The sequence below is a fragment of the Lampetra planeri genome, chromosome 38 (assembly GCF_965212315.1).
Source record: "Lampetra planeri chromosome 38, kcLamPlan1.2.h2, whole genome shotgun sequence".
Lineage (NCBI taxonomy): Eukaryota > Metazoa > Chordata > Hyperoartia > Petromyzontiformes > Petromyzontidae > Lampetra > Lampetra planeri.
This window is the reverse complement of record NC_136144.1, coordinates 4,799,616-4,815,907: the sequence shown is the minus strand read 5'-3', so window position 1 is coordinate 4,815,907 and position 16,292 is coordinate 4,799,616. Positions and strand designations below refer to the sequence as shown.

At 53.1% G+C, this 16,292-nt stretch overlaps 1 protein-coding gene across 1 annotated transcript in view; it reads left to right on the top strand.

Annotated features, from left to right (window-relative positions):
* LOC144731225 (inter-alpha-trypsin inhibitor heavy chain H4-like) overlaps positions 1 to 16,074 on the top strand; it is a 43,464-nt gene extending 27,390 nt beyond the window's left edge. The window contains exons 12-15 of the mRNA XM_078612236.1: positions 6,638 to 6,688; positions 7,907 to 8,014; positions 13,627 to 13,974; positions 15,369 to 16,074. Of these exons, the coding sequence (XP_078468362.1) occupies positions 6,638 to 6,688; positions 7,907 to 8,014; positions 13,627 to 13,974; positions 15,369 to 15,565 (704 nt within the window). The 3' untranslated portion in view covers positions 15,566 to 16,074. The remainder of the gene's footprint in view (positions 1 to 6,637; positions 6,689 to 7,906; positions 8,015 to 13,626; positions 13,975 to 15,368) is intronic.
* Positions 16,075 to 16,292: the final 218 nt, after the last annotated feature.

The following is a 16,292-nucleotide window of genomic DNA, read 5'->3' as shown; positions in this document are numbered from 1 at the left end:
TTCACCCACACACCCCGACTCATTCACCCACGCACCCCGACCCATTCATCCACACACCCCGACCCATACACACACGCACCCCGACCCATTCACACACGCACCCCGACCCATTCACCCACGCACCCCGACCCATTCACACATGCACCCCGACCCATTCACACACGCACCCCGACCCATTCACCCACACACCCCAACCCATTCACCCACGCACACCGACCCATTCACCCACACACCCCAACCCATTCACCCACGCACCCCGACCCATTCACCCACGCACCCCGACCCATTCACGCACACACCCCGACCCATTCACACACACACCCCGACCCATTCACCCACGCACCCCGACCAATTCACACACGCACCCCGACCCATTCACACACGCACCCCGACCCATTCACACACGCACCCCGACCCATTCACCCACACACCCTGACCCATACACACACACACCCCGACCCATTCACGCACACACCCCGACCCATTCACCCACACACCCCGACCCATTCACCCACGCACCCCGACCCATTCACCCACGCACCCCGACCCATTCACCCACACACCCCGACCCATTCACCCACGCACCCCGACCCATACACACACGCACCCCGACCCATTCACCCACACACCCCGACCCATTCACACACGCACCCCGACCCATTCACACACGCACCCCAACCCATTCACCCACGCACCCCAACCCATTCACCCACGCACCCTGACCCATTCACCCACGCACCCCGACCCATTCACCCACGCACCCCGACCCATACACACACGCACCCCGACCCATTCACACACGCACCCCGACCCATTCACCCACGCACCCCGACCCATTCACACACGCACCCTGACCCATTCGCACACGCACCCCGACCCATTCACCCACACACCCCAACCCATTCACCCACGCACTCCGACCCATTCACCCACGCACCCCAACCCATTCACCCACGCACCCCGACCCATTCACCCACGCACCCCGACCCATTCAACCACACACCCCGACCCATTCACACACACACCCCGACCCATTCACCCACGCACCCCGACCAATTCACACACGCACCCCGACCCATTCACACACGCACCCCGACCCATTCACACACGCACCCCGACCCATTCACCCGCACACCCCGACCCATATACACACACACCCCGACCCATTCACCCACACACCCCGACCCATTCACCCACCACCCCGACCCATTCACCCACGCACCCCGACCCATTCACCCACGCACCCCGACCCATTCACCCACACACCCCGACCCATTCACCCACGCACCCCGACCCATACACACACGCACCCCGACCCATTCACCCACGCACCCCGACCCATTCACACACGCACCCCGACCCATTCACACACGCACCCCGACCCATTCACACACGCACCCCGACCCATTCACACACGCACCCCGACCCATTCACCCACACACCCCGACCCATTCACCCACGCACCCCGACCCATTCACACACGCACCCCGACCCATTCACCCACGCACCCCGACCCATTCACCCACACACCCCGACCCATTCAAACACGCACCCCGACCCATTCACACACACACCCCGACCCATTCACCCACACACCCCGACCCATTCACCCACGCACCCCGACCCATTCACCCACGCACCCCGACCCATTCACCCACGCACCCCGACCCATACACACACGCACCCCGACCCATTCACCCACGCACCCCGACCCATTCACACACGCACCCCGACCCATTCACACACGCACCCCGACCCATTCACACACGCACCCCGACCCATTCACACACGCACCCCGACCCATTCACCCACACACCCCGACCCATTCACCCACGCACCCCGACCCATTCACCCACGCACCCCGACCCATTCACCCACGCACCCCGACCCATTCACACACGCACCCCGACCCATTCACACACGCACCCCGACCCATTCACACACACACCCCGACCCATTCACACACGCACCCCGACCTATTCACCCACACACCCCGACCCATTCACACACGCACCCCGACCCATTCACACACGCACCCCGACCCATTCACCCACGCACCCCGACCCATTCACCCACACACCCCGACCCATTCACCCACACACCTCGACCCATTCACCCACACACCTCGACCCATTCACACACACACCCCGACCCATTCACACACACACCCCGACCCATTCACACACACACCCCGACCCATTCACACACACACCCCGACCCATTCACCCACACACCCCGACCCATTCACCCACACACCCCGACCCATTCACCCACACACCCCGACCCATTCACCCACGCACCCCGACCCATTCACCCACACACCCCGACCCATTCACCCACACACCCCGACCCATTCACCCACGCAACCCGACTCATTCACCCACGCACCCCGACCCATTCACCCACGCACCCCGACCCATTCACACACACACCCCGACCCATTCACACACGCACCCCGACCCATTCACACACACACCCCGACCCATTCACACACGCACCCCGACCCATTCACCCACACACCCCGACCCATTCACACACACACCCCGACCCATTCACACACGCACCCCGACCCATTCACCCACGCACCCCGACCCATTCACCCACACACCCCGACCCATTCACCCACACACCTCGACCCATTCACCCACACACCTCGACCCATTCACACACACACCCCGACCCATTCACACACACAGCCCGACCCATTCACACACACACCCCGACCCATTCACACACACACCCCGACCCATTCACCCACACACCCCGACCCATTCACCCACACACCCCGACCCATTCACCCACGCACCCCGACCCATTCACCCACGCACCCCGACCCATTCACCCACACACCCCGACCCATTCACCCACACACCCCGACCCATTCACCCACGCACCCCGACTCATTCACCCACGCACCCCGACCCATTCACCCACACACCCCGACCCATTCACCCACACACCCCGACTCATTCACCCACACACCCCGACCCATTCAACCACACACCCCGACCCATTCACCCACGCACCCCGACCCATTCACCCACGCACCCCAACCCATTCACCCACGCACCCCGACCCATTCACCCACACACCCCGACCCATTCACCCACACACCCCGACCCATTCACCCACGCACCCCGACTCATTCACCCACGCACCCCGACCCATTCACCCACACACCCCGACCCATTCACCCACACACCCCGACCCATTCACCCACACACCCCGACCCATTCACCCACACACCCCGACCCATTCACCCACGCACCCCGACCCTTTCACCCACGCACCCCGACCCATTCACACACGCACCCCGACCCATTCACCCACGCACCCCGACCCATTCACACACACACCCCGACCCATTCACACACGCACCCCGACCCATTCACCCACGCACCCCGACCCATTCACCCACGCACCCCGACCCATTCACCCACGCACCCCGACCCATTCACCCACGCACCCCGACCCATTCACCCACGCACCCCGACCCATTCACACACGCACCCCGACCCATTCACCCACGCACCCCGACCCATTCACACACGCACCCCGACCCATTCACCCACGCACCCCGACCCATTCACACACGCACCCCGACCCATTCACCCACGCACCCCGACCCATTCACCCACGCACCCCGACCCATTCACACACGCACCCCGACCCATTCACCCACACACCCCGACCCATTCACACACGCACCCCGACCCATTCACACACACACCCCGACCCATTCACACACACACCCAGACCCATTCACCCATTCACCCACACACCCCGACCCATTCACACACACACCCCGACCCATTCACACACACACCCAGACCCATTCACCCACACACCCTGACCCATTCACCCACACACCCCGACCCATTCACCCACACACCCACACACCCCGACCCATTCACCCACGCACCCCGACCCATTCACACAGACACCCCGACCCATTCACACAGACACCCCGACCCATTCACCCACACACCCACACACCCCGACCCATTCACACAGACACCCCGACCCATTCACCCCCTGATCTAGAGAGAGAGAGTGGAGTCTGAGTGTTCTCCATCTGATGTAGAGAGAGTGAGTTGAGTATGTACGTTCTCCCCCAGATCTGAACGAGTTTCCGAACCCGTTCTCCGATTTCCTCTCGTAACTAAAAAAACACAACACCACCCCACCCAATGTCACTGCTTTTGGCCGCAGCTTCCCATCGCTGCCCAGGTTACCTGCAAATTACTCTATGGGGCGGGGGAGGGGTTACTCGAGGCAATATTGCCCAATGGTGAAAGCGTGGCAGGACCCTCTTGAAAATAATCGTTGCAACTCAACGAGGCTTTTCTGTGTAAATAAGCAATTAATAATACTCACTGGCTGGCTCGTACTGGCAATCGTCGACTTATAATGGAGGGTGGGGGGGAATGGGGGTGATTGAGGGTTGGGGAGGCTCACACATCTATCGTGTTTTTGTTATTTGCAGACGCGTTTGAAATGGACGAGATGCAAGGTGATGACAGATGGACATCAGTCGTGGCTCGGGTTTAATAACTACACTCACCACTCACACTACACTCACCACTACACTCACCACTCACACTACACTCACACTACACTCACCACTCACACTACACTCACCACTCACACTACACTCACCACTCACACTACACTCACCACTCACACTACACTCGCCACTCACACTACACTCGCCACTCACACTACACTCACCACTCACACTACACTCACCACTCACACTACACTCACCACTCACACTACACTCACCACACACACTACACTCAACACTCACACTACACTCACCACTCACACTACACTCACCACACACACTACACTCACCACTCACACTACACTCACCACACACACTACACTCACCACTCACACTACACTCACCACACACACTACACTCACCACTCACACTACACTCACCACTCACACTACACTCACCACTCACACTACACTCACCACTCACACTACACTCACACTACACTCACCACTCACACTACACTCACTACTCACACTACACTCACCACTCACACTACACTCACCACTCACACTACACTCACCACTCACACTACACTCACCACTCACACTACACTCACCACTCACACTACACTCACCACTCACACTACACTCACCACTCACACTACACTCACCACTCACACCACACTCACCACTCACACCACACTCACCACTCACACTACACTCACCACTCACACTACACTCACCACTCACACTACACTCACCACTCAGACCACACTCACCACTCATACTACACTCACCACACACTACACTCACCACTCACACCACACTCACCACTCACACTACACTCACCACACACACAACACTCACCACTCACACTACACTCACCACTCACACTACACTCACCACTCACACTACACTCACCACTCACACTACACTCACCACTCACACTACACTCACCACTCACACTACACTCACCACTCACACTACACTCACCACTCACACCACACTCACCACTCACACTACACTCACCACACACACTACACTCACCACTCACACTACACTCACCACTCAGACCACACTCACCACTCATACTACACTCACCACACACACTACACTCACCACTACACACTACATTCACCACTCACACTACACTCACCACTCACACTACACTCACCACTCACACTACACTCACCACTCAAACTACACTCACTACTCACACTACACTTATTTAGGAGAGGCCCAGGACCGCTTCAGATAATCGTCACTGGGTGTTGGCCGTAAACGGGAATCGAACCCGGGTCGCCAGGTTCGCAGCGCAGCATAGCGCTAACCGCTACACTACCGCTCCCCAAGTAAATTGTAAACGTCGTGGGTTTACTCTCCAACACACCAGCATGCTGAACTCGGAACTAATTGGCACGGTTTGTTAACGTGACAAACCTTACTAATTGGCTGCGTCGGGTGGTGGCGCGTTTAACGACACGACATTTAAATTGACGCGGTCTAACCCCAACACGCCCTACCGTGGATAACCCTCCCATCATCATCGTCTCTCTTATCCCAAGTCCTTAGAGTTGCCTTTCTCAATTCAGTATCGCACAAGGGTCAGCACACGTCAGGTTATTATATTTGTTTCAACAATTGGAAATTTTAACAAATCTTCAAACTTACTTCCATTAACATTAAGGTACGCACGAAATATCTTTTGAAATTAATTTAGGACTTAATTTTTTTTTAAAGATTACAGCTGCCTTTATTTATCATGTGTACCTGCAAACTAATTCAACTCGTTCGTCTTCGGTAAATTTTATTTACATTTTTTAAAACACCTTCCGAAAATGAAGAACATTTATATTGATGATGACAGATATATATAAAAAAATTACTTAAAGACTAAGCAATTAATATGTTTTAATGCAACCGTTTAACTAAATTAAATCACGCTATGTATCCTGACTTTTGGACGAACCTGGGGCAGTGTACTCAGCAGTAGATATCTAACTTAAAATGTATTGTTTCTTTTCAATGTTAATGAAATAACCTCGTGGCGGCCCTAACAGGTGCTTGCTCACAGCACTTGCCCCAAAAGTCGGTCAACGCTATACAGGGGATCTTTGTCTTTGTCTGTGTACAGCCACCATGGTTCCCAGCTTCACCACCTCTTCCAGAGGCTCCATCACAGCAGGTAGGGCTTCACGATGGCTAGGAGATGTTAACCACCTCGCCTGGTACACAGGAGGTCGTGGGTTCGACCCCGACCCTGACGACGCCTGCTGCTGCTGCTGTATATTTGGAGTCTGCGTCTCTCTCTCTCTCATCATTATCACAGTGGCTAGGAGATGTTAACTCACCTCGCCTGGTACACAAAAGGTCGTGGGTTCGACCCCGACCCTGACGACGCCCGCTGCTGCTGTATATTTGGAGTCTGCGTCTCTCTCTCTCTCATCATTATCACGGTGGCTAGGAGATGTTAACTCACCTCGCCTGGTACACATGAGGTCGTGGGTTCGACCCCGACCCTGACGACGCCTGCTGCTGCTATATATTTGGAGTCTGCGTCTTTCTCTCATCATCATCACAGTGGCTAGGAAATGTTAACTACCTCGCCTGGTACACAGGAGGTCGTGTGGGTTCAATCCTGACCCTGACGACGCCTGCTGTCTATTTAGAGTTTGCGGTGTCTCTCTCCCCGTGGTCACGTGGATTTTTCTCCGGGTCCTCTGGTTTTTCTCTCCACATTTAAAATCAACATCACGCGTTTAGAATCTGGGGCCGTCCATAAATGACGTCACGTGATTTTGGACGATTTTGGACCACAAGTTTTGTGGCTAATGCAGACATGATTCCTTGTAAAAGGTTTCAGTTGGGTGTTGTAACCTCTTAACACAGCTGTTTTAAAGCTTTCGTGACTGCAGGGATTCATATTCTTGGTTCTTTCGGTAAAGTCACGTAGAAGGGAAATAATAAAATAAAATAAATATAAAAAAATTTAAATTCTCACGACGTTTCAACTGCAACACAAGCAATCATCATGAGGTGTGAAATCCACAGCAATAAAATTTTAAAACAATTTCTTGCTGTGGATTTTGAAAAAAATGTATTGCTGTGGATTTCACACCTGATGATGATTGCTTGTGTTGCAGTTGAAACGTCGTGAGAATTTTTTATTGTTTTTATATTTTTATTATTTTATTATTTCCCTTCTACGTGACTTTACCGAAAGAACCAAAAGAATATGAATATCTTAACACCTGTTTTGTTGCCAGAAAAAAGGGGAAAACCGATTTTCAAGCTGTGCCCAGTGGGTGTCGCTGTGTGTGTGTGGCACGGCGCTGCATCCCCCTCGTCTACACATCTCCAGCCTGAACCCTGCCGCCTCCCGCCCTCTCCCCGTGCCACGCAGAACATCCTCCCACGGTTCTCCACCTTCCGAGCAAAGACATCACGCTCTGCTTCTCATCGCACGGCTCGGACAGACAGACAATCGTGCTCTTGGAGGACACCCAGTCAGGTGACACGGTCATGAATAAGAATAACAACAGTTGGTATGGCAACGATTTGTATTGCTACGATTGATTTTTCTTTGAACATACGCTCAAAAATCGACGACACATTGAATACGCTTATTTAACGTACCGTCAATTTTATTTAATATGTTGTCGATGTTTGAACAAGTGTGTGTGTTTCGATTTAAAGCTTTCGTAACTGCAGGGATTCATCTTCTTGGTTCTTTTGGTAAAGTCACTTAGAATGGAAATAATAAAATAAAACATAATAAAATAATTCTCACGACGTTTCGGCCACAACAACGGCTGCTTGCGTTGTGGCCGAAACGTCGTGAGAATTATTTTATTATGTTTTATTTTATTATTTTATTATTTCCATTCTACGTGACTTTACCGAAAGAACCAAGAAGAAGTGTGTGTGTATATATATATAAATTTTAAGGATCAGAACACAGCAACGAATACCATTGCCATAGGTTGGTATTGGTGCTGGTCAAGCTCACGGCGCAGGGCCCCCACCACGAGCCGTTTGTCGCACACACGGCCTAGACTCACAATCACAACGTTTATACGGCAGGAGGAATCCGATGAGCTATGAAGCTCTTTTCTCACAGACGCGGTAAGAACGTTACGACAACAGTTAAAAATTAACCCGTAAAAACAAAGTTTTTCACTAATAATCCTTTATATGCGTGGCGGCTAGAGTCCTCTCGTCCTCTGGCTTGAGATGGCTGCCACCTATGGGTCAGATGATTGCCTGCCACCATTAAGCAATTGGTAATTACATTTTTCCTAAAAAGTAAAATTTTGGAAAAATGTTTCCACGAAAATAAATTGTCACGCACAACGAGTCTGTGTGCAAAATGTCAGCTCGATTGGATCACGGGAAGTGGTTTAAAAAACGACCGAAAGATTTGCACGGTCGTAAGCGCGCAAGCAAGCAAGAAAGTGAACTTAATATAAATGATTTAAAAAAACAAACCAGAACGGTAGACCAAAGTGCAGGAAAAGGCAAAAACACATCACCTTTGTTAAATACATTGTCGATTATTTGAACACGCGCGTACACGTTAGCACGGTCGGCTACGTATGGTGGCGAAGAAGTTCAACGTACGTACACACACGCTGCACAGTTTTCGCAGTTTTGGTGGTGGGGGGGGGGGGGCGACGTTGCGATGAGCGATCCCAGTTGGGTGATTAGCGGCGTCACGTTTGGAACGGGCTGCCCGTTTGGGACGAGGGCGGGGAAATCTATTAATACTCTTTGGTTCTTTCTGTAAAGTCACGTAGGTAGAAATAAAATAAAATAAAACAAATCACGACGTGTCGATCGCAACACAAGCGATCCTCATCAGGTGGAACACCCACAGCAAGAAAATACTGAGGTAGGCGGTAGAGCTGCCGTGGCAAGAGGTTATATAGGTAAGAAAGGTGGGAGGAGCAAGGGGGGGAGAGGGGGTGGGGTAGGGGGAGGGCCGTGTGAGCGCAAGAGGACGTGAGGCTGGGGGTGGGGAAGTGGGCGGGGCTAGAAATGGGAAGCTGAGTGTGGACACGGGGGAAAACATTCCTTGTCCCTCTTTTAATGTCAACGGAAGCCAGGCGGCGGGATCGAGCGTTGCCCCATCGCGCACACGTGGTGCTCTGGTCTCCTATTGCGTGTGAAGTGACGCCGGCACGTGTAATTATTTACGTTGCCTCTAATTCGGACACAGCGCTGTCTAGGCCCAGGCTTGTTCTTGTGGCTTGGACTTCGTCTCCCTTCGAACGTCCACGCTCCTTGAGCCTCTCTCGAACATTCCTGTCCCTGTTTTTCCCTAGCCAATCCCTGTCCTCCTTTCAAAAACGGATCTTCTCTCTTCTCACAACCCCCTTTTCCTCCAACCTCTTTTCCTCTAACCTCATCAAAGCCTGCCTCCCGACCAATCCCAGCGGAGGCCCCTTTCGGTCAATCGGGAGACCTTGGTTTTTTATTTTCAAAATAGCCGCCAGGCTGCTCGTTCGCATGGGGTCATTTTCAGACATTGCGCATGTATAAACACTCACCGTTCACCCTTTCCCGTTTCCGAGACGGACTGCAAGTCGCCGGGTGCTGGGTGTCCCGTTCCCCGCGAGCGGCTCGGCGTTTGTTTTCTTTAGGGGGGGGGGGGGGTGCGTAGCGCCAGCGCCGCTGTTTTTAAAGACGTCATTGCTCACCGCAGAGAACCGTAGCGACACGACCGCCGCCACACCAATGATAGCCGGCGGCAAAACTGTGCCACGCGCGGCCTCCCCCGTTGCCTTTTACTTCCGAGAAATGACTGAATGAAATGCACGCAATCATTAATGTCATCAACATCATTCTTCAGTCATCCTCAAACAATCATCAGAATTATCGTAATCAATTAAACTCCATCATTATTCTATTATATTTAACGACTGGTATCTGTCATCCCAATGGTGGATCGTGAACACATCCAGCAATCATCGCTACCTAGAGCCATCATCATCATCTAAATATCATCGGCATCAACATCTTCATCATTACCACCAAACCATCAATCAATGGCTTTCATCGGGTTGGCACACTTATCTCAGCCTCGCTGTGCGCTGCGTTGCACCACTGTCCAAGTAGATAACCTCGCATTCAATAAACCTTCAGAGCCAGGGTCAACATCCGACTCCAAACGTATGTAATTAATTGAACAAGGTAAAACTGATGTAAAAACACAGCACAAATACAGCATATGTTAATACTTGGAAATATCAATACAATGAATGAACACTACAGCATCATAACATTGTCTTAGATAACATGAAACTCAACAATAGATCCTGGATGGACCAGGCACCCACATTAGTACTGAACCACTATACAAGAGAGTAAGCTACTGTGTTAAGTAAGGGCACATCGTGTGATCACCATACTGCAGCCCAAATGTACAGTACCACACGTAACACTGAACTGTGGATGAGATATTTCGTCATCCTTGCTCTAAAGATCGCAATAAGGTTACATGGGTACGAGTCTGACTCGACTTATTCAATTACAGGTAACATTCACAATAAGGCAAGTGGCAGGCTTCGTTGTTGACTAGGCCTCATATTTATTATAACAATTTAACAGCATTATAAAGGCATTTACAGCATTATAACGGCCATTCTAACATTATAACAGCATTCCCAGTATTATAAGAACATAAACGAGCTTACAGACAATGCTTCTTCAAGTCCCACAATGAACAGTTGCACCTGTCTTGATTGGGACGCTGTTTGTGCCACTATTTTGTACTCTGTGTAATGACCGATACCCTGCCGCATGGCTGAGAGGCTGTCAAATCGTAACTTCCTGGTCACGTGACCAAACTCAACCTCCAAACAGGAAATTCATGTGTACACACACCCCCACACCTGTCGTTAGGCAGAACAACACTCGTGCCTCACAACACCAAGGCCCTGAGTTCGATTCTCTGACCTGGGTCACCTTCCTGTGTGGATTTTACATTTTCTCTCCCCCTGTTCTGCATGGGTTCCCTCCGGGTTCGCCAGTTCCCTACCACACCCCCCTCCTGGCGCCTGGGCACCGGGGGGGGGGGGGGGGGTGCAGTTGCACCGCCTGCATACTCTCCATCTACGCCACTAACTGGAGCCCTAGGGCCAAGCCTTATTGTGAGCTTTACGAGCCTCTAGAATTAACAGTGAACCCGAAGGCAGCCTTAGCCTGGCTGCACGAGCCTCTGGAATGGAACCATGAGTCCAAGTGGTGGAGCACGATTGGCGTGGGCCCTGTGCAAGGAAGGAAGTGGGCCGCTCCCTCTCCAATTCCCCCCCCCCCGCCATACCTGGGCACCTCTGGCCCTCCGGCCACAGTTCCGGCTGCACCACACGATAGCTAGGCCACTGTCCTTTGGTCCGCATTAAAAATACAATACGCTTTAGGTCCGTTAACCTGGCCTCCCAGACTATTATGTGAAACCAGGGGCACATGTTCAAGCAGAGGAAATGCTGCAATGGCTTTGACCTTGTGGCTCACCATCGGCGGAGTCAGGCTTTGTTAAACAATCGCCGCCGGTTTTCGGTGGCGATTGAATAGGGGCCCCCGTGAGCGCAGTAATCAAATGTGTTTTCTCGAATTTCATTTGAGGCGGCGTCCTTTGAGGCTTCGGAGGTCAGGGCTATGAGCTGGCGCAGCCGAGACGCCCGGTTCAGATCGATTAAACCCGGGCTCTCAAGCGCGACAATTGTACCCAAACAACAAAAGGGCAGCCCTATCGCATCCGGACTCGGTTCTGCATTTCACTTGGGCCAAACTCCAGCGCGGAGGATTCACCGCGTCGGATTGAGCGGCAAGCGGTCCGAGCGAGGGAGCACTCTTCCACAATGCGTGGACCAGGGTGTGCGTCACTTAGCAAAATAAGAGATTTCAGAAACACTTCTCTGATACCCGCTTTCCCTTGTGCCATTCGCAACGTAGTGGGGGCGGGGGGAGGGGTTGGAGATCTTTTACGGGAATTCAGAATGGATTCTTCATATTGTGATATTACACAGATAGCACGGGAGAAAATAAATTGGGGGGGAGGGGATGACGATCGTTTTTAATGGGGAAAGAACGGATAATAGTACACCGTAACGTGATAACAAATGTAGGTCAATAGCTTTAAAAAGTCAGAGTCTCTCAACTTGTTCGCTATCATTGTCAACGCGTGCCAGGTGGTCTCCAGTCAGGAGGCACATTTCTCGTGGCATTTGTTGCAAATTCTCAAAAGTGTCAAAACATTGTTTTGAAGCACCCTGCGTGTATTATCACCACGTTACGGGGGAGGAGGGGAGGGAGGACACGTCAACGTAGGCCTCCAGTCCGCGTGTTGTCCGCGGGGCCCTGGTCGGTTTGCTTGAGTCGGTGGGTAATCTGTGAACACAGCTGGGGGTGAGCACAGCCTCGCCACCGCGGTGATTCAGGCGACCCAGTGACCCTTTTACAGCCCCCAAGGAATTTTGTCTTGGAGGGCTCTCTTCGCCAGGTCGAATAATGTTGATTTGATTGAACTGTTTTTTTGATTTGGTCTACTGATGTTTTGATTGCCTCGTTAATCGGTTAATTGAATGGTTAGGTAAATGTTTGATTGATTGACTCATTGATGTGTTGAAATATGCTCACTCAATTGACTTGTTTCTTGAATGATGTTTTTGCATTGATTGCCCTATTGGAAGCAGAGGCAACGAAATTAAGTCTGTTCCAAACTTCAGGAACTGCATAGAAGATAAATGTTCCACTGTCACTGAACGTTCCACTGTCACACCGCTGAACGTTGCATCGTCACACCGCTGAACGTTCCATCGTCACACCACTGAACATTCCATCGTCACACCACTGAACATTCCATCGTCACACCACTGAACATTCCATCGTCACACCACTGAACATTCCATCGTCACACCACTGAACGTTCAGTGTCACGCCACTGAACGTTCAGTGTCACACCACTGAACATTCCATCGTCACACCACTGAACGTTCCACCGTCACACCACTGAACGTTCAGTGTCACGCCACTGAACGTTCCACCGTCACGCCACTGAACGTTCCACTGTCACACCGCTTAACATCGCGCTGCTGTGCACATTCCGTGCAATGGGTGCAGGGTTGTCGGTGAGCGCCAAGGTGGGCACCAAACGCAGAGGCAGCTGGCACGGCTATGCCGAGGTCAACATCCAGGTCCCGACCGTCCAGGGCAGCCTGAAGATCCGCGTGACCGCAACCCACCTGCACCTCAATCTGCCGCACAGCTTGAGCGTGTCCCTGCAGACGAACAGCAACTACCAGATCGACAACGTCACTGTGCGTGTGGAACGGGGCAAGGCGGTGGTCGTGAGTGTCGCCGGCGGCGTGGAGATCGTGGTGTCGACGCACGGCACCCAGCGCCGACATCAGCTGGGGCTGGCCGTTCTGAATCCGCGGGGGTTGTCGCCAGCGACCACGGGGCTCCTGGGTGAGTGAGCGGACCGGGAGTCTTGCACCATTTGTCCCAACTGTCATGCCGGAGCGTCGAATCGACCCGGCGACCGTTGGGAACGCCAGTCCGATGTGCCAAACCTTACACCGCCGTGGCAGGTCCCAGTTCCGTATCAGCGCCCTTTAAAAACAAATGTATCACAAATTTCCCTTCGTCCGAAATGCGAGGCATCGCGGCCGTCGCAACATTCCCCTGGGCGCCTCTTGCACCTAAACTATGAAACTGAACTATACTATTTTATTTGACTGGGTAACGCCCAGAGGTCGCAAACGGGTTTTGATTCCTTACCCGTACCCGTACCCGGCCGCACCAGGGTCGCAAACGGGTACCCGTACCCTACCCAATACCCGGCTACCCGTACCCGGCCGGGTATCGGGTAGGGTACGGGTACCCGATTGCGACCTCTGGGATGAAGGCCATGTTGCAGGCGCGGGTGGGTTGATTCTAGGAACTTGAATTGTGAGAAGAGACAAGACGTTGGGAAATGAGTGACAAACGGTTACTCACCAGTGACTCACGGCCTACCCGTACCCGTACCCGGCTGGGTACGGGTAGCCGGGTATCGGGTAGGGTACGGGTATTGGGTACTTGATTGCGACCTCTGGTAAGGCCCCACTGAGCTGCACAGATATTTTTCAGAAGCGACCTGACCATGACAAATAATGGCTCAATGAAGTAGCGGCGTATTGTCACGTGGAAGTTTACAGCAGCCAAATGCTCTTAATCGCGTGATGTTGATTCTAAATGCGAAGGGAAAAACCGGAGGACCCGGATACAAATTCACACAACCACGGGGAGAGACACAGGCAAACTCCAAATATACAATAGGCGTCACGGTTGGGATCAAACCCCCTATCTGTATGCCAGGCGAGGTAGTTAACATCTCACCACCTTGGCGTCTCAAGACGTTCCTCGTGCGACTCTCTGCTGCATCGACATTCCAGTTTAAAAGGCGGCCTTCTTACACTCCGGAGGAGGACCCAAGAGAACTCGAGACGGACTTAATCAGAGAGCGGCCGCGACGGCGTAGAGGGATCGGGGGGGAAGAGGTTAGGCCCCCGTACCGATATAAAGGCGATCAGAGTGGCAAAATAAGTTCCCTGTGCTGCAGGAGGGGACTGCGTGCCCATCATTAGGACCTCCTGAACACGGCTAAGCCAAGGGAACTGGCGTGTGCAGAAACCGGCAGGGGTTGAAGGGGTGTGCCAGGATTGGCTGTCGAATCGTCCGGAGATGAAACGTCCACGGCTACGGTCGGAGCATCTTCTTGTCGAGATCTCTTTGCCCCTTACCCATATTTGTTGAGATGTCAAGTTCTCTCTCTACCCGCCCCCACCCCTCATCACCCACGCCCCCCCTCCCCATCCCAGGCGTGCTTCTGCACCAGGACGTGACGCTGCTTCCTCCTCCCGATACTACCGCGTACCCCGGGCTGAGCCCACACCTGGCCCCGTCCATCTCCATCGGCTCGCGCACGCTGAGCGTCCTGAGGAAGGACCTGGAGGCCGTGACCTCGGGGTCACCGTCGGAGTGCCTGCAGACCGACTTCGCGCTGCTGGGCGCCTAGGCTCTCGCGTCGGTCGCCAAGTCGGGAGCGAAGAAATTTCCCCCGACGATTTCGCCCGGCCACCGTCATCACTGCTCACTTGTCGTCGCCGAGTCTCGGGCGCTCGTTCATTGTAGGAGGGGTCCCGGCTACATCTCACGGATCGACGATTTCCGTGGGGTTGCCTTTGTTCCTAATCGTTTTTTCTTTCGTGGGCCGTGTCGCCTACGAGTCGCATCGTGGGGGGGGGGGATCTTTAATGTCCACCATGAACACAAACCACGCGAGGCTAAATGATTAATAACAGGCGCTGCCCGTGGCAAGGTGTTAACTACCTCGCCTGGTATACAGGAAGTGGTGGGTTCGATCACGACGCTGACGCCTGCTGTATATTTGGAGTTTGCGTGTATCTCTCGCCCCGTGGCCGCGTGGATTTTTCTCCAATTCCTCCGGGTTTTCCCCTCCACATTTAGAATCAACATCGCGTGTTTTAGAGTATTTGGATGCAATAAATGTACGCGTGATGACAAGCCACTTCGATGAGCTGTCATTTGTGTCCAAGTCACTTCCGAAAAAGAACTACGTAGCTCAGTGGGCCTGGCCTGGTAAAATAAAAAGTTAAAACAGTTTTAATACACCCGCAGTATTAACCAGGGCGGCTAGAAGGTTCGAGCCACGAACCTCTGCAACAGCGGTGGAAAGTGTGCGGTCATCCCGAATCGTGGCGTTCCGCCCGACGCCGCGTGAC